The sequence below is a fragment of the Corylus avellana genome, chromosome ca2 (genome assembly GCF_901000735.1).
Source record: "Corylus avellana chromosome ca2, CavTom2PMs-1.0".
Taxonomy (NCBI): Eukaryota; Viridiplantae; Streptophyta; class Magnoliopsida; order Fagales; family Betulaceae; genus Corylus; species Corylus avellana.
The window spans coordinates 42,238,447-42,260,641 of NC_081542.1; the positions used below are offsets into that span (position 1 = coordinate 42,238,447).

At 36.5% G+C, this 22,195-nt stretch overlaps 3 protein-coding genes and 1 pseudogene across 3 annotated transcripts; 2 read left to right on the plus strand and 2 right to left on the minus strand.

Moving 5' to 3' along the window:
* Positions 1–552: 552 nt before the first annotated feature.
* On the minus strand, positions 553–1,468 carry LOC132169826 (cysteine-rich repeat secretory protein 55-like; annotated as a pseudogene).
* A 1,899-nt stretch (positions 1,469–3,367) lies between these two features.
* LOC132169827 (F-box/kelch-repeat protein At3g06240-like) lies at positions 3,368–4,006 on the plus strand. The gene has a single exon (XM_059580782.1). It carries the CDS (start codon positions 3,368–3,370, stop codon positions 4,004–4,006), a length of 639 nt encoding a protein of 212 aa, XP_059436765.1.
* Positions 4,007–6,591: 2,585 nt separating this feature from the next.
* On the plus strand, positions 6,592–10,978 carry LOC132172630 (small ribosomal subunit protein uS5c). The gene is made up of 2 exons (XM_059584165.1): positions 6,592–7,382; positions 10,364–10,978. Exons 1-2 carry the CDS (start codon positions 6,700–6,702, stop codon positions 10,611–10,613), a joined length of 933 nt encoding a protein of 310 aa, XP_059440148.1. The 5' UTR covers positions 6,592–6,699; the 3' UTR covers positions 10,614–10,978.
* Positions 10,979–11,884: 906 nt separating this feature from the next.
* On the minus strand, positions 11,885–21,313 carry LOC132172628 (transcriptional corepressor LEUNIG-like). The gene is made up of 18 exons (XM_059584163.1): positions 21,248–21,313; positions 21,047–21,131; positions 20,839–20,939; positions 20,282–20,370; positions 20,043–20,194; positions 19,538–19,589; positions 19,381–19,453; positions 18,635–18,684; positions 18,266–18,466; positions 16,972–17,034; positions 16,731–16,784; positions 16,407–16,545; positions 16,067–16,179; positions 15,834–15,983; positions 14,142–14,297; positions 13,205–13,321; positions 12,917–13,117; positions 11,885–12,301 (listed from the first exon to the last, which is right to left on the minus strand). The coding sequence occupies exons 2-18, from the start codon at positions 21,097–21,099 to the stop codon at positions 12,155–12,157; spliced, it is 1,911 nt and encodes a 636-aa protein (XP_059440146.1). The 5' UTR covers positions 21,100–21,131; positions 21,248–21,313; the 3' UTR covers positions 11,885–12,154.
* Positions 21,314–22,195: the final 882 nt, after the last annotated feature.

The window sequence follows — 22,195 nt, forward strand, 5'->3', positions numbered from 1 at the left end:
ATCGCACCTTGATTGCGATCGAGCACAGTTCCCCTATTTTGGAGAATGGAGTTCCTAGAACTGTGATCGATGGCCACTGTTTCGACGATCAATCGCACGATTGAGCGCAAAAGTCCCTGGAACTACGACTGCACCTGCGATCAGACGCAAGATCGAGCGCACAAGTCCTTGGTAGTGCAATCGATCACACTCTACCTGCGATCGAGCGCACTCGGGCCTTCTATGTTATTTTTTCGCTGTTATTTGTTTTAAACCGACTTAGTTTACTTGTTTTACTTGGATTAGGGTTATGGAAGCCCTAATTTCGTTCTTTATTAGTACTAGGGGTTTTGGGGCTATAAATACATAATTATAGCCTCTTGAAAAGAGAGTTTATGTTATTTTATCAGTTTTTCCTTCAATAAAAATTACTTAGAGGAGTTTTCTTCATATTTCCCTTAAAACCCTAGATAGACTCTATTGTTTTGAGAAGAATTCTCAGATCCTTGATAGATTCAAGATCTAAGAATTATTTATCTTTCTTCTTGTATTGTCTTATTCGCTTCCACATAGTCAGGCTGCATCAAACTGGTAGTCATGGTACCACATAAAACAACTGGGACCATATGTTTCCCACCATCTTTTGTTTCCAATTGTTGTTCGAAACGACGCCAACTGGGCATCCAAGCAGATGCCACAGTCACCCCTACTGATGTCTAGCCTGCACTAAGCCACGCCATACCTCTTCCCACTTTGTCCGACATCCAGCACCGCTTTCTGGAACATACAAGGCTGATTAGGAGCCGTGGAAGCAAGACCACCCATGAAGGAAAGCCCTTTTGAAATCGCATAAGGATCGTTGAAATCAGTGTCATTGGTGATGGCCACTAAACCCTGTTCCATAATCCCAAAAAAACTCTCGTTCGAATACCGTAGAAAACACCAAGTAAACTAGACCAAAACCTCTTTGCTCATCGGACACTCACTCAAGGCTTCTGCAATGGCGGCCTTTGTGCAATTGGCACAATTACCGGTAGATATGTCGCCTCTACATTGCACGAGACCATACACCTTGCTGGCTTTGGAGTAAGCAAAATCATCCATAGAGATATGAAAGTAAGCAATGTATTGTTAGATGATGACATGAATCCAAAGATATCAAATTTTGGCACTGCTAGGATTTTCGACGGCAATCAAATAGAAGCCAAAACTAACAGAGTCGGGGGTACATAGTAAGTCATTCCTCTTGTGTACATGTGTTGGGATGGTTCATTCCTTTTGAACTTCTTTGTTTCGCAAATCCTGTTTGGATGTCACTTTTCCTCATAATGATAGTATATCACATCTGGAACAGTTCTGGTTTCATTTCTTCAACTGATTGAAGCCATAAATCATAATATTTTCTCCAATAGTGGATACATGGCGCCAGAGTATGCAATGGAAGGGCTATTTTCAGTAAAGTCCGATGTTTACAGCTTTGAAGTTTTAATGCTAGAATAATAAGTGGGAAAAAGAATGTGGGCTTCTATCATCCAGAGCATGCAGAAAGCCTTCTCCCACATGTAAATCTCTTTTTATTTTCATCTGTATCTTTAGTTCAGATATGAAGTTTTTGTTTACTGCATTGATATAATTAAAAACAATATAAAACAGGCATGGCGACTATGGAATGAAGACAAAGGACTGGAGTTGATAGATCAGACCTTAGTCTACACTTGTCCTCGAAGTCAGGCTCTGAGATTGATCCATATCGCATTATTATGTGTTCAGGAAGATCCCAATGAAAGACCTACAATGTCAATGGTCGTCCTCATGCTTGGAAGCAGCTCGATAAATCTTCATCGTCCATTACCACCTCCATTTTCTTTAGGTATCTGATCAAACTTCAACAACTGCGGCCAGGGTAGGATTTTTCGAATCTGATCAATATTCAACAGGTGCTTCTATCCAGTCAAGAGATTAACCGGAGTATGGTGTTCCATCCATCCACTCAAAAGAATGAATTTTCCATTTTGATTACAGAATTTCCTTCCTATCAGGGGATGCATCATTTTCCTGCAAATACTACAGGGTAGGAATTATAGTGCTTCTATAACCATATCCTACTTCTATTCTTGAAATAGATTTTGCTGTAAATATAATTGCATACGAAGAGAAACAACATTAAATTAGCATATAAACCAAATTATAGAAAACAAATTCACACATAAAAGGTAAATGACTACTGTCCCCAAAGGAGGACTTCATCTTCATATTTTACACTAGAGGCTGTTCTTGAGCGGTGGTTGCAAGGCCATTTACCTCTCATTGGCTTGTCTTTTTCTTCTTTTGTTTCTTCGTTTTTTTTTTTTTTTTTTTTTGGGTCATCGGCTTGTGGGAAATTACGCGGAAGAATCGGAAGATGTCCGAGGAAAAGCGTAAGAGACTCTGGTTTTTGTTTTTGTTTTTTTTAACATATATATAAAGAATTTTAAAATTTACGGATTTGAAATCTAGACATTCAAAATCCAATACTTTGAAATCCAAAATCCAAACTTGCTGATGTAACTTTAGATAAAGGGAATAGTTTGGACCGTTTCCACGGTGACAATTGACTAGCTGACATCAGCGGCCGGCCCGCCACAACCATCTGACGCATTCTTAACATCTGAATTTCCAAATCCAATGGCGTTGTACATGTTTCCATAATGTCATTATGAGTGAGACAAACAGAAAAGTTATCTTCCTAAGTTGAACAAGTGGTCCAAGGTTGCCTCCAATAACATTATTATTTCACTTGGTTTCTGACACATGAGCAGATTATTTTCTTGTATAGATTATCTGCCATAAGTAGGAATATGTTCATGGACACAGTTTCTGTTGAAGGCTGGGAGGGATAATGTTTTTCTTCCAGAAAGCCTTCTTTTTTCTATTACTTGCAGGATGTTGGCTTATGAGCTCCATTAATTCCCAGCCAACCTATAATTACCACTATTGTCTAGATCAATCTAAAGAAACCCCCAGCACCTCTTTCCAATCAAATCTCTCAGTCCTGTTGGATTCTTTATCCTCTAAAGCTTCTCAAAACAACAGCTTCTACAACGATACTTCTAATGGCATCTACGGCCTCTTCCTCTGCCGAGGTGACGTTAACAGCAGTATCTGCCAAAGTTGTGTCAGTTATGCGACTCAAGATATCACAAGTCGGTGTCCATCTAATAGAACAGCCACCATAGGGTTCGATGAATACATGTTAAGGTACTCCGATACTAATTTCTTCGGAGTGGAACAGACATCGCCAGAGCTGCTCGCGTGGAATACTATAGGGAATACCACTTCACCTGATGAAGCTAATTTTGGAGCACTGGCTCTAATGAATGGACTAATAGATGAAGCTTTATGAACATATATGTTGTTCAAGGCAGGTAACCGTACTGTGGGTAGTGGGTCTGAAGTTAGGTATGGGTTCGTGCAGTGCACGATCCGAAGTGGAAAGATAATCCAAAGTGAGGTATATAGCTTAAGTGCCGATTCTTGGAGAAAAGTTGATACCCCATCGTGTGTTACAATTGATCGTTATTATGCTCTGATGATATACATCAATGGGATAGCTTGTTGGTGGGCATATGCGGCTGATTGGGAGGGTGTTTTGTCATTTGACATGAGCGACGAGGTAATCCTAAAAACACCGCTGCCAGATGATGTTTTGATTTTTATTATGGACTTTTTCGTGTTGAATGAATCGATTGCTATGGCTGTTTGTATTGAAGAAGGGACGGATATTGTTTGCTTTGATATATGGTTGTTGCTTGAAGTTGGTGTTAAGGACTCCTGGAGTAAGCTTTTCACTATTGGACCCTTTACAGATATTTTGAAGCAATTAGGATTTTGGAAGAATGGCACCATGTTCTTGGAAAAATATGATGGGCAGTTGGTCTTGTATGACCCCTCTACCAAACAAATGACTGATCTCCAAATTCATTATAGATGGTCACAGTTGATTACTTACATGGAGACCCTAATTTCTGTCAAGAGAGAATGTATTTGAAGAGCAGGACCGTTGTTGACAATGGTCATCTTTCTATTTATGTTCGGTTAGAAGAGTTTGAGTTTGAGTTTGAGTCATTAGGTTCCAAGTGCGTTTCAAGCAGCATACATGTGCTGAGACAATATTTTCTGGTTATTCTTTTCAAATGATGTCTTTCTCAAATATTTTTAGTAAGGGTTCTGAAGGTGATATTTCTTTTACATATCATGGAAAATTATTTTTTCATTGTCCCATATGTTTGGTATTTCTTATATTTTAGTTTTTTATTTTTTTATATGTCCTTCCTGGTATTTCATATCAATTTACTCTTGAAGATGTTTTTATACTTAGATATGGTTGATGGGGATAGTGGACATAATTGTCAAATTGAGCTCTTTGATTAGAGGTCAAATTTGATAAAAATGAGATAGCACATTAGGGCTTGTTAGTCAATGTTTTCAGTACTTCCCCTATTTTCATAATATCCAATTCCTAAAAGTAGCGACAATGTGATGCTGCTCAATATAAGATGAAAATGTAAAAAGTTGCTAGAAACCAGAAATTGGCAGGCTTTCTTCTGCAAACTTTTAACAGTATCTCTTTTTGTGTACATAAGGTTATTGTTGGAGTGGCAGGCATTACAAAACTCCTGCAAACCAAAAGAGAAGCATAAAAATCAAGTGGAATACTAATTTGATTTGATGAGTATTGCAGGGCAACTACATTTTCCTGAATGATTAATGTATTATACTCTTTAAAACATATGGTCTGCTATTCTCTGTTGTGAAAACTTTGCTTTCAGTCAAATAAATACAAGCTCCCCATTACAACAATGGAAGGCTTCATATGAATTTGTGGATACCCTTTGGCGTTGATATCATGCATCATTAATGGTTCTTTGTCCACACTCATGTGCACAATATGTTCAATATATCGTGCCTCATTCTCGTACTTTATGTTTGTTAATGTCGTTGGATGATACGCACAAGGATCAAATCCTGGTTAACCAGAGTTTAGTATCTGCCTATAGAAACAATGTTGTTGACAAATTGAAGGCTGAACTTCAAGAGATAAACAGCAATCAATTTCAAGATGGATCCGAGGATAAACAATTTGAGATGTGGTCGACAACTTGGTGACAGCAATCCTGGATTTTTTGTAGCGCCGACAGTTTTACATTTTTTAGTATTGTTGTTAGCTTTGATATTTATTATAAAATGTTGTCTTGTTTCAAGTTTATGGGTTGTTCGTGTATATTTTGTTCACTGTTATGCAACTTCAAATCAGTGCACAAAGGTATGTTGAGTTGATTGATGTTGTTTAGATAAAAGTGTAGAGAATCAATGGGAATGTTCTAAGAAAAAAAAAACCATAAACACAAGACATTAACACAAAAGAGAATAAAACAGGAAATCAACTTCATGGAAGGTGAATATTTTGTTCTTTAAAGAGCTACAAACAATCAAAAAGGTTACAATCCAAGAGAACACCACAGCAAACTTCAAATGTTTCTCCTTAATTTGCTTTATAAATTATGCATGTTACTTTAATTCTCCTACTTCTTCATTCTTCTCATCATCGATGGTAACAACCCTAATCCATGTTGACAAGACCACACCATAGTGCCTTTTTCTGTGCCAAAATCTTTTAAGATAGAAAAGACCACACCATAATGAAATGAAAAATTCCACAGGCCACTCAATTTTATTATTGATAGCTAGACTATTTACTAGGTAAAAAAATTTATCCAAAAAAAAAGTAGGTAATTTGCTTGGACAAAGGCTTTAGAGTGATTTCTAGTAGAAGATCGACCAATAAACAAACATCTCAGAGGTAGCAAGTCAAATTGTTTTCAAGAAATTGCTCTAATTTTTTCCTCTTTCTTTGTAGGATATTTCTTAGAGTTTGTAGCACATTCCAAGAACAAATATATGGCAGGCCACAGAGAAATGTCAGAGACAAACATATATAGTTATCAGATTGCAAGAAGGAATTTACATAATCAAAACATGAAAAACAGAAAGTAAGCATTGTGTATATTACCTCTACTGACACAAGAGATGCATGCATATAACTATGAAACAAACAAGACTCAGCTCAAAGGCTAAGTTTAGAACTACATCAAGATTCAAGGTACACAATATTTGTAAGGAATATGGAAACAACGAGAAAGCATAATTATTTGGGTACCATCCTGGTTATTCAAGGAAGGTGAATGACGGAGAAAATTTTCAAATTCAGAACTTTTGCTCTAATACCATATCATGTTAATCAACACTAATTCTAACAACTTAAACTTAATAAAAAAATAATAATTTAATTATAATATAAGTTATATTTTTTACCGAAAATATTTTTCGACCAACAAACAGAAGCTTAAAAGAAAACTTTATCCAAGAATATCTTCTTCCATGGCTTTCTCACTTTTGTTTTGTGTTGGAGAAGATCTACAAGTTTGTTTGGTTTCTTTAATATAGTTTTTTTTCTTTATGAAGTGAGAATTATTTAACGGAAATTTAAATCTCACTCTCTATTTGTGCTCCAAATGTATACGACACCCCGTTTTTAAGAACCTGTCGTAAATTCATTCAGCTCGAGTCTCAACGCTCAACAGTTCCACATTATCACAATCTTGCTGATCCATCTTCAGGCTTTGGGATAAGCCTCCCACTTCTCTCTCGCTCTGCTCTCACTCACTCTCTAACACAGACGGCATGGCCACGGCCTCTGCAACTCTCTCTTCCCTCTCCTCTCTCTCCCTCCACACCACCACAACCACCCATCGCCTCTCTTTCTCCAAACCCACAAAGCCCTTCTTCTCCAACCCCACAAAGCTCCCTCTTCTCCACTCCTTCCCCTCACATCGCTCCACAACCTTCATAGCCAAGACCTCCGACATCGACACCACCTTCTTCGAAAACTTCGATCCCAACGAAGAAAATGACGCCGTATTCAACCCCCCAGAGGCCCCTGAAGGCTTTGTCGCCCCACCCTCCTTCGACGACGGTCCCATGGAGACCGAAGAAGAAATCGCCGCCGCATACGAAGAGCTCTACGGCGCTGCGTACAGCGGAGAGAGCTATTTGGGCAATGACATATACGTGATGGACTCTAAGGTGAGGAAAACAACTGGGTTTGGTTCCAAAGCGAAGAAGGAGAAGGTGAAAGATGGGCTCGACGAGAGGGTGGTGCAGGTGAGGAGGGTGACCAAGGTGGTTAAGGGAGGGAAGCAATTGCATTTCAGGGCCATTGTGGTGGTGGGTGACAAGCAGGGCCAAGTGGGTGTTGGGGTTGGGAAGGCCAAAGAGGTTGTTACGGCGGTTCAGAAGTCCGCCGTGAATGCCAGGCGGAATATCGTGTCGGTGCCGATGACCAAGTACCTTACTTTCCCGCACAGGTATTTCTGGTTAAACTTTTGTCATTTTGTTTTAGGTGATGTGGTGATGAATGTGTGCAAAATTGAATTGAAATTGAGTCGATTTGCAATTTTGGTTGATGTTGTTAGCATGTTAATGTGAAACTGTGTGTTACATCTGTAATGAATATCTGAGCCATTTTAACTCTAATTCTTGATATTTGCCAAAGCGTGGACTATTAGGAGCTCTAAAGATGGCCGTCTTAGCTATACCGTTTTTCAATCCAACCTATGGAATAATGTATTTATTTATCCTGTGGTTTATCTATGCAATTGATAGTTATAATAACGCCATGGACAAAATACAATTGCTCTTGGAAGGATGATTCTGTTAATTGTAAATGGCCCCAGTTTAGTTTGAGAGAAGTGAGTGTATGTCAACTGTCATGCATTCAAGTTGTTGAAGTTCTGCTCGATTCAATTTGGTTGATGAATTAGGTGGCAGTTTCTGAGGCCACATGGTCAACGCTCCTAAGAGTTTTGCATGAATGCTTGGGTACTAAAGTTTATGGCATGGCACTTATATCAACAATACTTTAAATCTTGAGTTGAATAGGTAGTCTTGTATGCACTGCAAACTAGTGGAAGCTGTCTATGTTATGTTAGAAATTAGTTTATGCAATACTACACAAGATGTGTAACTTATTTTATACTAATAGTTCATATGACTTATGGGATTTGCTCTGTGAGGGGACTGGATTGTTATCTGCTTCATTTTTTTGTTTTTTGTTTTTGATAAATAATGTATATTCAAACAACGCACAGAGGGGTGCAACCCATGTACACAGTGTTATCTGCTTCATACATGGTTCAGGTTGTTGCTATCATGAAGTGCATCAAAACCTATGTTTTATAGACAAAACTGGTTATGGATGTTGGTCTTCTGTGTCTCTGCATCTTAGACAGGCTGCTCACTCAATTTTTTAATTCCTAGGTAGTTTCAAAATGCCACAACAAATATGAATTCAAAATCTTGATATAGGTGGAAGCTTGGACATATGATAGCTTTTAGATGGCCAAGGATACAGCTTACCTCCATTTAAGTCTCAAAGACGCGCATGTTTAAGATTTTTCTTTGTGGATACCTTGTGCATTGGTGTCTATTAATCATAGATGACCCCATCTTAGGCTGAACTGAGCAATTCTTCAATAGCTACCAAGTTTTTTAGGGAGACTAACACCAGAGTCTTTCAGTGAGACTAAAACATACTATATTGGAACATTACTTAATCCAAAAGTTGAAGTCTATGGGTTTGGGTCAATTATGTTATATTAACTACACACTTGCGACATATTTTCAATGGGGGACTTAACATTTCTAGAATTACACGTGGGTATTCAAGAATCTACTCCTCACCTGTGAGTCCATTACCACATTACTATGCTCTCCTTGGAGCAAAAGCTTTATCAATCTTATGGGTCGTCTCTAGGATGTCTTGTGTGGGTTATGTGAGCTTTGTCCGTGACCGTGACATGTACTTTTGTCCTTGTCCCAATTGCGAAGGATCCATCATCCATACATATGCATCGTCCTAGCTCCAATCATGAAAGAGACTATCCATCATACCACATAATACCATTGTCTTTAGGATCACTTGTATAGCTATGTGGACTTTATCAGTGTCATGCATCATCGTCTCTGCTCCAATTGCAAAAGGGACCACTATCCATGCAACCACACCATCCCCATTCCAACTACGAAAGGCACCACTGTCATCTACCATACCACACACCTTAATTGACTCTGATACTACTTGTTAGGGAGATCAATACCTTGGAAAGTCTTTCAAAAAGACCACAATATAACATATGGGGACAAAACTTGACTCAAAAGCTTAAGCCATGGGTTTTGGGCTCAATTATATTATATTAACTATTGACACCTCTGACATCTTGTCATTGTGAGATTTAACCTTTCCACACTAACATGTGTGCAGACAAGTTTCATGCAGTTATTTGTTGAAGTTCTAAGGCCATAAGATCAACTGCCTGACAGCACTAACGTGCTGCTTTTCAATGATGAATGAATTCAGTTGGCTTTAGTAGCAATTAGGATGCATTTTCAACTAACACCATAGGTATATGTTTGCTGTTTTTGTGAACTTGTTTGGTGTTCAATTTAGCTATCCCGGAAGTGGAAACATTTGAGGGACATTGAAGGGATCTCTGGAAATGCAAAACCAAAACTTTGGCTAAACATGACTAGGTTTTGTTTAAAGTATTTGATGGAAGTTAACAAAGTTCAAAATTATGATTTGGTGGTCAAGTGACGGTGTTGTCGGTCTACTGAGTTCGTAGAGAAAAAGAAAATTGTCTGTGTGAGTATGTTGCATTAATCGTATATTTGTAGGAAAGCTGAACTCTTATGGTATTTTAGATATAGCATAATAGGTTATATGTTGTGTTGTAAATTAAATGAAGATGGATCGAGTCCAAAAGTCCCTGTTATCTCAGCTTGATCTTGTCAAGATAAATGAAGTCACGGGGATTCAGAAAAAAAACAAAAAAACAAAAACAAAAACAAAATTTTACTCATATTTATTTGTAATCATTAATGGAATGCAAATGACAAACTTTTCCTCACCTTTTAGCTTTGAGTGCATGGGGATATCTGCAATGGAATTAGGGAATATCTAAGTGTTTGCTACTCTTCCAATTTATTATTTTTAGAACATAGATTGAAAACGTAGAAATAAAAAATTCCAGAGGTTGAACTCCAAAAATAGAAAATTTAAACAGTTATCTTGTAAAATGAGTGGAGCCCTTGGTTTTGGAATATACAACTCTATACAAAAACCCTTTCATGTTTTAGACATTCAGCAATCCAGACTATCACTGCATACGTTTTGACGGACAATACATTTTTTGCGTAGCACATATTCTTTACAAACTGTTATGTTAGCGACTGAGCTTTCTCATATCAATCTTGCCACTACTTATATTGTTGAGCAAATGGCTTGCAGGTCTGAGGGAGATTATGGAGCAGCAAAAGTGATGCTTAGACCTGCTTCTCCTGGTACTGGAGTGATTGCTGGAGGGGCTGTGAGAATTGTTCTAGAAATGGCAGGTGTTGAGAATGCTTTGGGAAAGCAAATTGGGAGCAAGAATGCCCTCAACAATGCCAGAGCCACAGTTGTTGCAGTGCAGAAAATGAGGCAGTTCAGTGATGTTGCTCGTGAGCGTGGTATCCCAATGGAAGAGCTGTGGAAGTGATGGCAGTTTCAGAAGCTTTTCTTTTCTGTAGATTTTTATACATCAGACTTTGTAATTCAGGCTTCTTCTTATAATATTGGGAAGGAAGAAAATTACTTCACCTTTGACCTGAATTTTGTAACAAAATGATCATTTTGATTTTTTTTAATTTTCTCCATATCCCAAATTGGATGCGACAAAACTGACAGTGTAGCCTTCTCCTGCCTACTTGGGTTTGATTACGAGAGTCCAATCAGTTTGTTTGCCATTCAGCTTGATCCAAGTCAGAGTGTCTAATGGTTGAATCAATAGGCTTTGTCTTCTTTTGCGTTTTAAAAGAGAAGAAAAAATATTGAAGAGCCTCAGCTCGGAGCTGATTTGTTTGACATATGAAGATTAAGGATGAATTTGAAGAGCATGGTTTTGTGATTCTATTCATTGTATGTTAGCATTGCAATGGCAGATTCTTGTAAGAACCAAACGGAAAATCATTGCAATGCTTCAACATCACATTCTGGCAATGCCAGTGAAGGTGAAACTTTTATACAAAGTGAAAGTTTGTCATTAGAGAGCTTACCCTAATTTCGTTTTTAGGATCATTTGCTCCTCCTTTTTGGATTAGGAGCGGAAAGGATCCTCATTTGTAACCCTTTTCTTTATTCAATTAAAAAAAAAAAAATGTGAAAGTTGATGAATTTCTATAGTGCAAGAATACTTGCAGTCAAAATAAAAAAATAAAAATTGTAAGCAATGCAAAGAAGAGATGTAAGGGACCATTGAAGTTCCTCGGGTGCCTTGAATATCAACAAATACTCTCTCAAATAGAATTTCATAAAATTAGACTCTATCTGAATTTTATAAAATTTGAATAGCTTAAGAGAGAGGAGTTGCGGAACCCGCCTGCCTAAGCAGCTTAGGGTATGGGCCCACCTGCTCAAGACAGTGAGTCCCACCAACCCCCTCTCTAAAATTCAGACAACTTAATTTCAGGGATTCCAATCCCTCTCTCTTTAGCCTGTCAAAACCTTGAACAAAGCTGATATAAGTGTAGCAGCATTCAATGCACATGAACAGAGCAGATGCAAGTCTGATCATCATAAATTAACCTCTACTTTGAGGCAGATTTACATGTCATCATCAACTTCTCCAAGATCATCCCCGAGAAGGAGATGACTCATGCCATTTTAAACTGTCGTAATGTATACTTTGGTGTTAGGGCACACAAGCATCACAGCTACTATAACACATTTCACAGGGGATATCAAAGCAAATAAATCTGTGTTTTATGCTGCGATATTGTTTCATTTATATTGAGTTGTAATCATGTGAGTCTGAAACAGTAAGCTGTACCCTCTATAGATTTGAAAACTGAATATACCCATCTTTTCAGGGGTTTCATGTATAAGACTAAAAAAAGGTTTATCTCTAGCCATGGCACCTAGTTCCTGGCGATTGAAGTCCTAGCTGTTATGCAGTTTTTGCCTCTATCCAGATCAACGAAATGTTTTACAAAACCTGCACATTTTCACATGTGGTTCAAGGCATGTGCATACAGAGAAGCATCATTTCCATAACTTCACACAGTGGTCATGACTTGCTGAGGCAACCATTTCAGTCTGTGGTGAATCTGCTAGTCCAGCAATTAATCCATCGTGAGCTGGAATCAACAATGTTTTATTGTTCACAGTTGGATTCCATAACTCAAGAAACTGCAATATATAAAAATAATAGTTAAGCGATTAAATTTATCTCTTCTTATAAGCTTAAGCTTTTGGGATAACTGATAATTTAACATAGTATCAGAGCCAAAAGTTATGGGATCAAATTAAAAGGGAGTTTGAGTCCATATGTTAGAGAAAGTGTTAAAGTACTGATTAAGTGATTAAATTTACATCTTCCTATAAGCTTAAGCTTTTGAGATGACTGGTAATTTAACACAATAAAAGATGAATTATTAAATCTCACCGAAGGAGGATATTGTGTACATGACCATAAAGATAGCGCCAATAAAAACAAATCCCTTGCAGGCTAATAAAAGGGGGAAAAAGAAATGTTTCTTCTAAAGTCACTCTCTTGCAACTAAAACATTTAAGATCATTTCTAAGTTGGCAACAATTTCAGTAGAAACAAACAGGGTCTTGATGTAATATTTTCAAGTTCTGGCAAAATTTATTCTGCCATATACCTCCAATGTGAAAAGACATGTGCACCAACAAGTTTTCTTCTCTTTGCAGTTAATTTTGTAGCTATCACGTCATCATATTCTTACTATTTTCATGTCTTTTGGATGAGCAAATAGAACCTTACATTATATAACGGTATACCTGGTAACCACCAATGATCAAGAGCTGTGAATATCCCGGATGAAATGTGCATGACTGGAATTTGTTGCCATTTGAATGAAGTTCATGTATGCACTTTCCGCCTGACACAGCTGACCAAATTCGTGCACTATCTTCACTAACAGATGCAATATAATTCCCACTTGTATCCCAGCAAATTGAAATTATATCTTTGACATGTCCCTAAAAAGAAAGCAAATTCACTCAGGTAAATAATGTAGAGGGAATAGAAACATAAAATCTAATACATTACAAGATTTTATGACTTACCTGAAAGTAGAATTGGAGGCCGTCAGTCTCTACATCAATTACATAGACACTGTTTCCTGCAGCAGTGGCCAAAACGTTTCCCAATTGTGGCTGGAATCTGACTTGTTTAGTAGCTCCCTGCAGTTACTCCATATGGAGATTAAGGCATTGATAAGTAGAATTGCAAGAAATGTTTGACTACCAAACATCTTCAATGCAATAGGATACAATGTAATTGCCATCATAACAACTATTCTGCAGGAAAATGGCTCAAAGGGTGATAAAGTTTCAGAACATATACTCAAAATGGTTTCATAAGGTTTCTTCAATATGTGAACAAAGCCATGGCATGAAGACAACTTAGTATCATGATGTTAACTTACTCTTCAATGGTGCATTTTCATGACTTTTAACACAAATCATGAGAAGATAAATCCAAATTTAAGGCTGTGAAAGTCACTATTCGTGTGCGTACTTTTTAAAAATTATAAGACATCATTCCAGTTGAAACCTTCATAATATTTGCAATATATATCAAAAGAAATGCTGAAACATCAGCATAGAAAGGCCTTAATCAAGTGCAAGGCCCAAAGGCCTGGGATCAATAAAAATATATAAATGATTAAAGCCACCAAACTGGGTTTGGGGGAAGTTTCCTCCAACTCAGTCTATAAAAATGACAATTAAAAAAAACATGTCTTTCTTACATGCAAATGGACACATGTCATTTTTTTAGACGGGGTTGGAGGAACTTCCTCCAACCTAGTTTGGAGGGAATATTAGTCCGAATTTAACACTACTAAGCTATTAGTCATGCAGCATAGCACTTTTTGTGGGTCTAACCTGATATCAATGTCTACAAGAAATAAGTGTAACAAGCAAACTGTTGTTGTTTCAAATATTAGCATATTATGACTCTATTATTCTATTCTGACTAATGGAAAGCTCAAGATCAGACCTTAGAGACACGTTTGCAAGCATTTTCGATGACACTCCATAGTCGGATCTCATTATTTCTATCACAGGAGCAGAGGAGGTCCAACTTTCTTGGGTGGAAATCCACTGACATTACTTGTTCGGCATGTCCAAGAAGCTTGCACAATGATACGCTTGGCTACAATAACAACCATGAAACCCAAAAAATAATTTGTTTATGTTAAAGGATTTGGTTACTCCTTTGCTTGATACAAAACAAAAGCATAGAAGGCAAATTATATATTACACCTAAGACGTAATTAGATAATGAGGATAGGATCCATTGGGTATAGATAGAGCATCAATCCCATATAAGGCTCATATTCTGGCCCAAAGATGCCGCCTAGTCAAACCCATGTATTACTAAACTGCACATTCAGAAAGTCCCAATCTTAAAACTTAGTGTACAAATGCTATATATTGATAGGAAAATAGAACTAGCGGAGAGGACATCAAGCCCATCTTAACTCCAAATCCAGAAGGTCACACGCTTCCCTCACAACTAATTCACAACCTTTGAAAAACCCAGGTCCAACCCACATATTGAAGCTGGCATGAGAATAGCGGATATTTCATCAACCATAACTAGAGCCCCGAATTTCTACTATTAAAAGAATTATGTCAGGTCCTTGATATTGCTTGTAATTTCAGCTCAAAGTTACATCTTGTACTATTTTTTTATTCCTTCTTCCTTCTTTTTCCTTTTTCCTTTCCTTTTGTCTGTTCCTTGGGTTTTGGGTTTCTTAGATAGCACAATTTGGGTTAGGTACCAGAGCTACTACTTAACGCCAAAAAAGAAAAATACTTCACACCAGAAATATTTACACTAAAACCAGTTTCACTTGTGTAACTTGTCCTCTTACTGATCCAATGAATTAACTTGATAGAATTCTCATATAAAGTGGCAACATGTCATACATCTTTTAGCAAATCTAATCATTCCAACAACTTCATACCAAGATTTGACCATCTTGAGATAAATAAATGGAAAAAAAAAAAATTATGTTGCAGAATTGCATTTTTTTTTCCTTTCATATATTTCACTTAGACAATGCAATTGAACATGTAGAAAGAACCAAATTCATCAGACAAGATATAGATTCACCTTTGAAAGGTTATCACTTTATGAATACAACAAGCAACAATTAAAAAACTTTGTAGAATCCACAAATGCAAACCTTGGATGAACATAATATTTGAAAATTTCAACTTCAATTTGAATTCCAATCTAAGCAAACATTTAGGTTATAGCAACATACAAGAATGGCCTATATCTGTTTCATTTGCAACATGAAGAATTTAAATCCTCAAGTAGAATAGACTTGTACCAAACAATTCAACTAAAGGGAAATATGTAAAATATGAACAATGCGGGTATGTTTCATATTGGATATTCATACAGATAAGAGCAAGCAGGTGTGGACATAAATGAATCAGAATAAGACTTAATATCTGTTCGAAGCTATCAAAAAGACATTGTATTAATATTTTTTTAAAAAAGGTCTATGGTCTACCCCCTAAAAATTGGACCTTAATGTCAGACGTCCTTCGCATTGCTTCTAAAGGGATAACTGACAAGAAAAGGGAACACTACACAGTAACAAAATAGAACAACTGATGTCCTAAATAAGACAGTCAGACAATCAAGGTCAGAAGTGGCAAGGAAAAAGCTTACCGTTGCTGCATCCCATATTTTCACAGTTCTGTCAAAGGAAGATGTCGCAAAAATAGTTGAACATGGTCTAAACCGAACATCTGAAACTAGAAGAGAATGCTCTTCTGATGTATTAATGGAACTAAAAGTTTCCAAGTTCCAAATGGAAACCTAGCAGTGGAAATGCAATACCTCAGAAACTATGCAAAAGAAAAACGCAAACGAAATTTCAATGATGGATCGCATCAAACCACCTTATTTTCATGCCCTGCACTAGCTAATAACTTCCCATCCGATGAAAAATGGCAGCACAACACCTTGTTTTTGCTTGAGTGGAGGGTAACAACCTCTTCAAACTTGAAGCATACTGGATGGTCACAAAGCTTAAGTTAATACAAATATCAATAAATATTTGGATAATATTATTGCAATGTAGTGCATCATTCCCCTTTCACTGTTTTGTATTACGTACATTTAACTAAAAGTATCCAAGTAGATTTCTGATATGTACCATCTACTAGATTCTAGGCATAAATTCCATAATCTTGTCAAAAAACTACATAGTACCTTTATACTGAAAGTGTAGAAAATTACCTTCATGTTCGTCTTTAGTGCAAGCTATGGAATGGTGTTTTAAACTGCTGAAAGGAGGACTTGTACCACCAGCATTTTCATCATTATGGGACAAGAAAGATTCAACATCGACAGGTGTATCGTCAGCATTTATATGATCCTATCATGGGTAATCCATGAAGAGAGCAAAAATTAGAAGACATAAAAGCCCAAGATAGCAAGCATACAACAAATAGATGCATTCAACAAATATGATGATAGAATTACTAATATTTCTTTTTCTTTTTCTTATAAATATGATTGCCAAGTGATGAAAGAAAAACCCTTTCAAGGGGTATGACCTACCACCATATTGTCTGCAGCTCTTGAATATAACCTTGTCTTACTCTTTCTGCTATTCTGATCCAAAACAGGTAATATTAGAAAAATAGATTACAGAAAAAGTAACACACACAGACATAAATATGTAGATATTTGATTTATGTAAGAAACGATAACCTTTCACCAATAGAAGAAAGCATTAATCATCAACTTTCCTAACAAAGAAAATGGCTTAAGTTGGGTTACAACTATCCTCTAGGAATACCTGCTGCTCTAGTGGATCATGTTGCCACTGGTGCTCGGCAGTTTGTTTCATTTGGACCATCATCTGAGTCATAATCAACTTATGAGGAAATGGATTATGAAAATTTTAGATGTAATGTCCAATAAAAATTTATGGAAGGAAGTTTGAAAATTAAGACGTGCATTTGATTCATTTATGGAATTAATACTTTCATCAGTTTAAATCTATAACATTTATCAAAAGAAGAGGGAAGTGAAAACACAAGAACGCCAAAGCATCAAAAGCAGCAATGATCTCTGGGAAAACCATTACCAGGATATGGAACTCCTCCTATCATAGATCAATAGGCCTCCACACTTATTACCATCTAAATTCATCTGAAAAGGCATCGTCACAAAAACTCAAGGTCAACTTTCTGCTGTAATTGGTTTCTGCTTTTGGTTAGGAAGTATTAAAACTACTTTTGGTTTCCTCTTCTCCAATAATCTTTCATACGTAGACTGGCTGGTATTAGGACCAGTAACAAGATAAAAAGTTCACCAAAAGCAATTATAAATCTAAGCTCTAGAATTTTCTTGATACCTCATCTTCTTCAGTCCAGCTCATTGACTTCTCCACAAATCTAAATGCTTTTCCACAAGTAAACTCAAGATCCATGGTCCATTACAAGTTTGACGGAGGTGTATATGATTGTAGATATTTCTTATCGAAGGCAATTCACATAACTGTACAGGAGAATTTCTTTGTAGGTATACACAGTCAACAATCAATAGAGGATAATAGAAGGATGATATATGATTAGAGTAATGCTATATGCAAGACTCCTATCCCCCTTTTATCCCCCTAAATGTGACATGGCTTTTAAATCACAATTGAATTTTGATCCATTAGTGATTTTAAAAGCCATGTTACATTTCGGACGATAAAAGGGGGATAGTAGTCTTGCATATAGCATCACTTATATGATTATATTATCTATGTAATAATCAGGATGGTTGTTTCATGTCCAGGAGTTGGCATGTAATATAGTTTCTTAGGAATTGTTACCATTGCTTTTGGATTATTTTCTTATCAGATGAACAAAGCAGTATCCATCACAAAGGTGAAGAACCTGACATAATTACATTAAAAAATGCAGAGCAGGTCAAATGTTAACATGGGATATAAATAGTAGATTTGTTGTGTAGCTGTCACATTTTTACCTGCTGATTCACATAAAATTGCATGTACACAGTAATTCATATCACAACTCCAGCTTCTTTGATAAATAGGGAAACCAATCATCTGGAACTTGAAAGTCATTGTTTCCGCTAACCTGTCGATCCTTTGCAGATAATTCCATTTGGGGAAGCATCAGATTTGGACTATCAAAATTGGCAGGGCTTCCAGGAAAAGTGGATGTCTGATTTTCATGCATACGTGACAGTACTTGAGCCATAAGTGCTTGCTGAACTTCTGGTGTCAACGTCTGAAAATGTTGCTGACAGTTTGGTTCCTGAAAAAGTGAGTTTAGTACCTAGTTTCCCAAATCACGGGGAATTTGGTCAAGTTCCAACAGAAATATGAAGTAGATTGAACTAGGAAATTTAATTAATGCTCAACAGCAATTATTGACAACAACAAGAACATAGAAGTGTCGCTTAGAGGGTTCGAGTTCTAGAGCCAAGTATGTGATAAAACTTACAGTTAAAGGCCATCCATCCAGTGATGCTGAATTGATTCCCTCAAGCATCCCTGCAAAGATTGAAATTTAGTTAAAACATCAAGTAGATAATAACCATTCCTTTAAATGAAATAAATCAGAGAAAAATATTGCTACCTAATTATATGTTTTTTCCAACCACTTATGTGCAATTATGCCCAATTTAAAAGAGCTAAAGCTCCAAATTTAGTGACTTATTAAAACATTTGGCCCTAAGTTCAATCATTGGATCGCTTAATTACCCCAAGATAATTAAAGGAACTAAGACTTGATGCAACCAAAACTACATGGCACCATGTCCTGCCATGGAATACAAAGCATTAAGGTCAACAAAAGGCACTCCTCGTTAATTCATTATGCACATCACTTTGTACGATGGGTTTCTGGAAATTACTCATCTCTGACCATTCCCAAAATAAATTAGGAAAAATAATACAAAGTGAAGTGCATAATGGATCAGATAAATTGAGGCAATTAGTTTCATGTTGAAGTCTAAAGGCCTTTAAAGAGCATAGTAGGCTAACAACAGAAGCAATATAAGATATCATATGAATAGTTACTTCTTAGTATAATAAAGCACAAGAAGCAAACAGCACACATCATCTTATTCATTCAATTCCATAGCACTAAGGTTTGTGTTGAACTAAAAATGAGGTGAATTGGCTAAGCTGAGCCCCAAGATTTTCCAAAGAAGAAATGCAAATCTAGGAAGTATGATATAACGAAACCTGCATCATGTGGCCCATACAGCATGGAATTCATTGGTACAGTTCTCTCTATTCCAATGTCATTTCTACTTTCCTGCACCACCAGTAACAATAATCTTCAAAAAGATTCTAGCAGTTAGGAATTTTCATGAGAATGTTTGAATAGGTTTGACTATACTCTCACAACCAGCTGTTGAGCCTGCTGCTCACGAGTTTGTTGCTCAGGATGGCTGACACATGAATAAGAAATGTCAAAAAGAAAGGATTAAAAAAACCTCCATTATGTAAAGGAAGCCAATTAACAGTAACAATTATCATGTAGGCAATCATTTCTTTTTATGTAAGGGCAACAATTTCTCAAAGTACCCATTTCAAACTTTACCTACAGTCGAGACCCATACATCTAAGGACTGTTACTCTCCTTTCATTGAACAGAGAAATCTATGATAGACATTTCATTTCATGTAAAATGAAAAGCTCTACTCTACTGCATGGGCATGTGGGGTGGGGTGGGGTGTTCCGGAACCAAAGACACAGTATAAATAAGCCACCTTACAAACATATCTCAGAAGTACCTTGAACTGATTGGGGCTGAATTTGGGAGTCTCGGTTTATTAGCATCAATTGAACGTAAATTGGGATAAAAGGTTCTAGTAGGATGCTTAAGACGCTCTTCCTCATACCTTTTTGCAGTCAAGAGATAAGCAGCTGATTGCCCCAATGTCTTATCAAAGTCAGTAATCACAGTTGACTGTCCACGGCTGTACTGATTCATCGCTGACTGTGGCATTCTTGAATTGATTTTTTGTTGCTCATTCTCTGTCATTTGGGTATCCTGAAAATTAAACAAGGAATTCCTAGAATGCACCATCTTACAACAAAAACTAAGCCCAGAGATACCTCAAATTCAATAGATTGTCACCTTAACAGAACCCAATGCATTCGAGTAAGAATATACATCAGAAAATAGTGACCACCATTCGAGTAAGAATCCTTCTGGAGTATCAATGGCTGGAAACAAGAACCGCACGTTTCTAATCAATAAACAATCAACTTAAGGTGACAATGTAAACATCAAAGCCACCCAAAAATATCATAATGGGCATAGTACAATGAAGTGAACAAGAAGCCTCGTGTGATCAAAAAGGGAACAACAAATTAACATGACCCATATTGAAAGCACAATTTAATAACTCAACGGACAGCCATTGAACAAATTCCCTCAACTTTTCCACTCTCAAGGAAAGCGACAAACAAAACAAAAACTCGTAGTCAAAGATATTACCAACAAAATTAAGCAATAAATTCTCAAGATATTAGAAAGAAAATATTAATAGTAACAGTAATTTACACAATCAACATCAGGAGGGAATCTCAGTACGAATTAATTAAGTGCGGTCATCCATTGGAACTTAGAAGCGTATTAAAATATGAATAACAGAGGCATAAAATAAGAGCCTGTACGGAAGAGAACATTACCAACTCTGTCAGTAACATCAAGACGGGCCTCATTCTTGAAAATTTCAGCAGTCTTATGCATCTTCTTTTTCACCAAATAATCATGCAAATACACATCAAACCTATAACCGCCATCAAAACGAATAAACACAAATTAAGCACCCCAAAAACAAAAAGCAACCCATATATACACCAATGAGAAAAACACCATTAAAGCAAAGAAACTCACATCATCGCACTGATCGCAGGATTCCAGCCTTTCCAGGGATCACCTGACGCCATAATTTCTTCCCAACACCACCACCTTCGCAATCCTACACTAAAAAGAAAGAAATGAGAGCATGAAACCAAGTGGGTTGGACTTCGATGAAGATTGCGCAGTATGCGCAATTCTAGCGTGACCCATTTGAAGTTTCTTAGAGAGAGAGACCTGAGCGAGCTAAGCAGCAAGTGACAGTGCCATGCAAAAGAAAAGGGCCAAACAAACAGAGTTGGTTTGCTTGTGCGTGTGTGAGAGAGAGAGAGGGTGTACGGACTTTGTAGGGGCCACAGATACGTGTCACTCATAAGGGGTTTTCTTGTTCTTTGTGTTCAAATGGTAAATCAGTTGGAAATTTAGAGAGGAAAAGGCGATTAAATTGCTTAGGTGGTTAGTAAAACCACCTCCGCTCATTCACTAAGCGGTTAACTTAATTGTTAAGAACTCTAATAAACCGCTTTTTAAAAGAAAAACAAATTTAAAAAGCAAAACAAAACGATTTTATTTCTATGATAATATAATAATATCATATTACATACGATATTGTTTTTAAATTTTTATATATTTTTTTATATTTTAAATTTTAAATACCAAAACGATATCATTTCATATATATATATATATATATATATATATAGTGGTGAAGCCAAAACTTTTGTTCATAAAGGCAAAATATAACTAAAAAAAATAAATAAATAAGTTATCAATTTTAATTATATATTTCAAGTAAGTGATTGAGTTCAATCTAATTAGGGGTAGTATAAGAAATTTCAAAATTTATTTACGGATGGAATGTCTTACACTTAGAACTTACTGTACATTAATGAATTACCTCTTTCCATCTGAATCAATAAATTAAATCTCTTTGTATCATCTTATGAGTTAGAGTTTCTAGATGCACAATAATTATCCATTTTTACTGCGATATGCATGCCGAAATGAATTTTTTTTTAAAAAGAGTTGTTTCTAGATAACGTCTACAAAATCAATTTTGCTTAATTTACTTTGATGGAGCACCTCCCAAACTTTTAAATTTTTGCAATTCGATCAATTTTATCCCAAAATTCTCATATTGCCCCTAATTTTTTTTCTTTTTATAAAAAATTAAAAAAAAAAAAA

What these genes read in the sequence shown, in the direction of transcription:
- LOC132172630 (XM_059584165.1), top strand. Translation starts at nt 6,700, where the DNA reads ATGGCCACGGCCTCTGCAACTCTCTCTTCCCTCTCCTCTCTCTCCCTC. An exon ending in TACCTTACTTTCCCGCACAG is followed by an intron (nt 7,383 to 10,363) that starts GTATTTCTGGTT and finishes AATGGCTTGCAG; the next exon opens with GTCTGAGGGAGATTATGGAG.
- LOC132169827 (XM_059580782.1), top strand. Translation starts at nt 3,368, where the DNA reads ATGTTGTTCAAGGCAGGTAACCGTACTGTGGGTAGTGGGTCTGAAGTT.
- LOC132172628 (XM_059584163.1), bottom strand. Translation starts at nt 21,099, where the DNA reads ATGGCGTCAGGTGATCCCTGGAAAGGCTGGAATCCTGCGATCAGTGCG. An exon ending in ATGATCCACTAGAGCAGCAG is followed by an intron (nt 16,785 to 16,971) that starts GTATTCCTAGAG and finishes GTTTTGGATCAG; the next exon opens with AATAGCAGAAAGAGTAAGAC. An exon ending in CTTGCAAACGTGTCTCTAAG is followed by an intron (nt 13,322 to 14,141) that starts GTCTGATCTTGA and finishes GAGTAACTGCAG; the next exon opens with GGAGCTACTAAACAAGTCAG.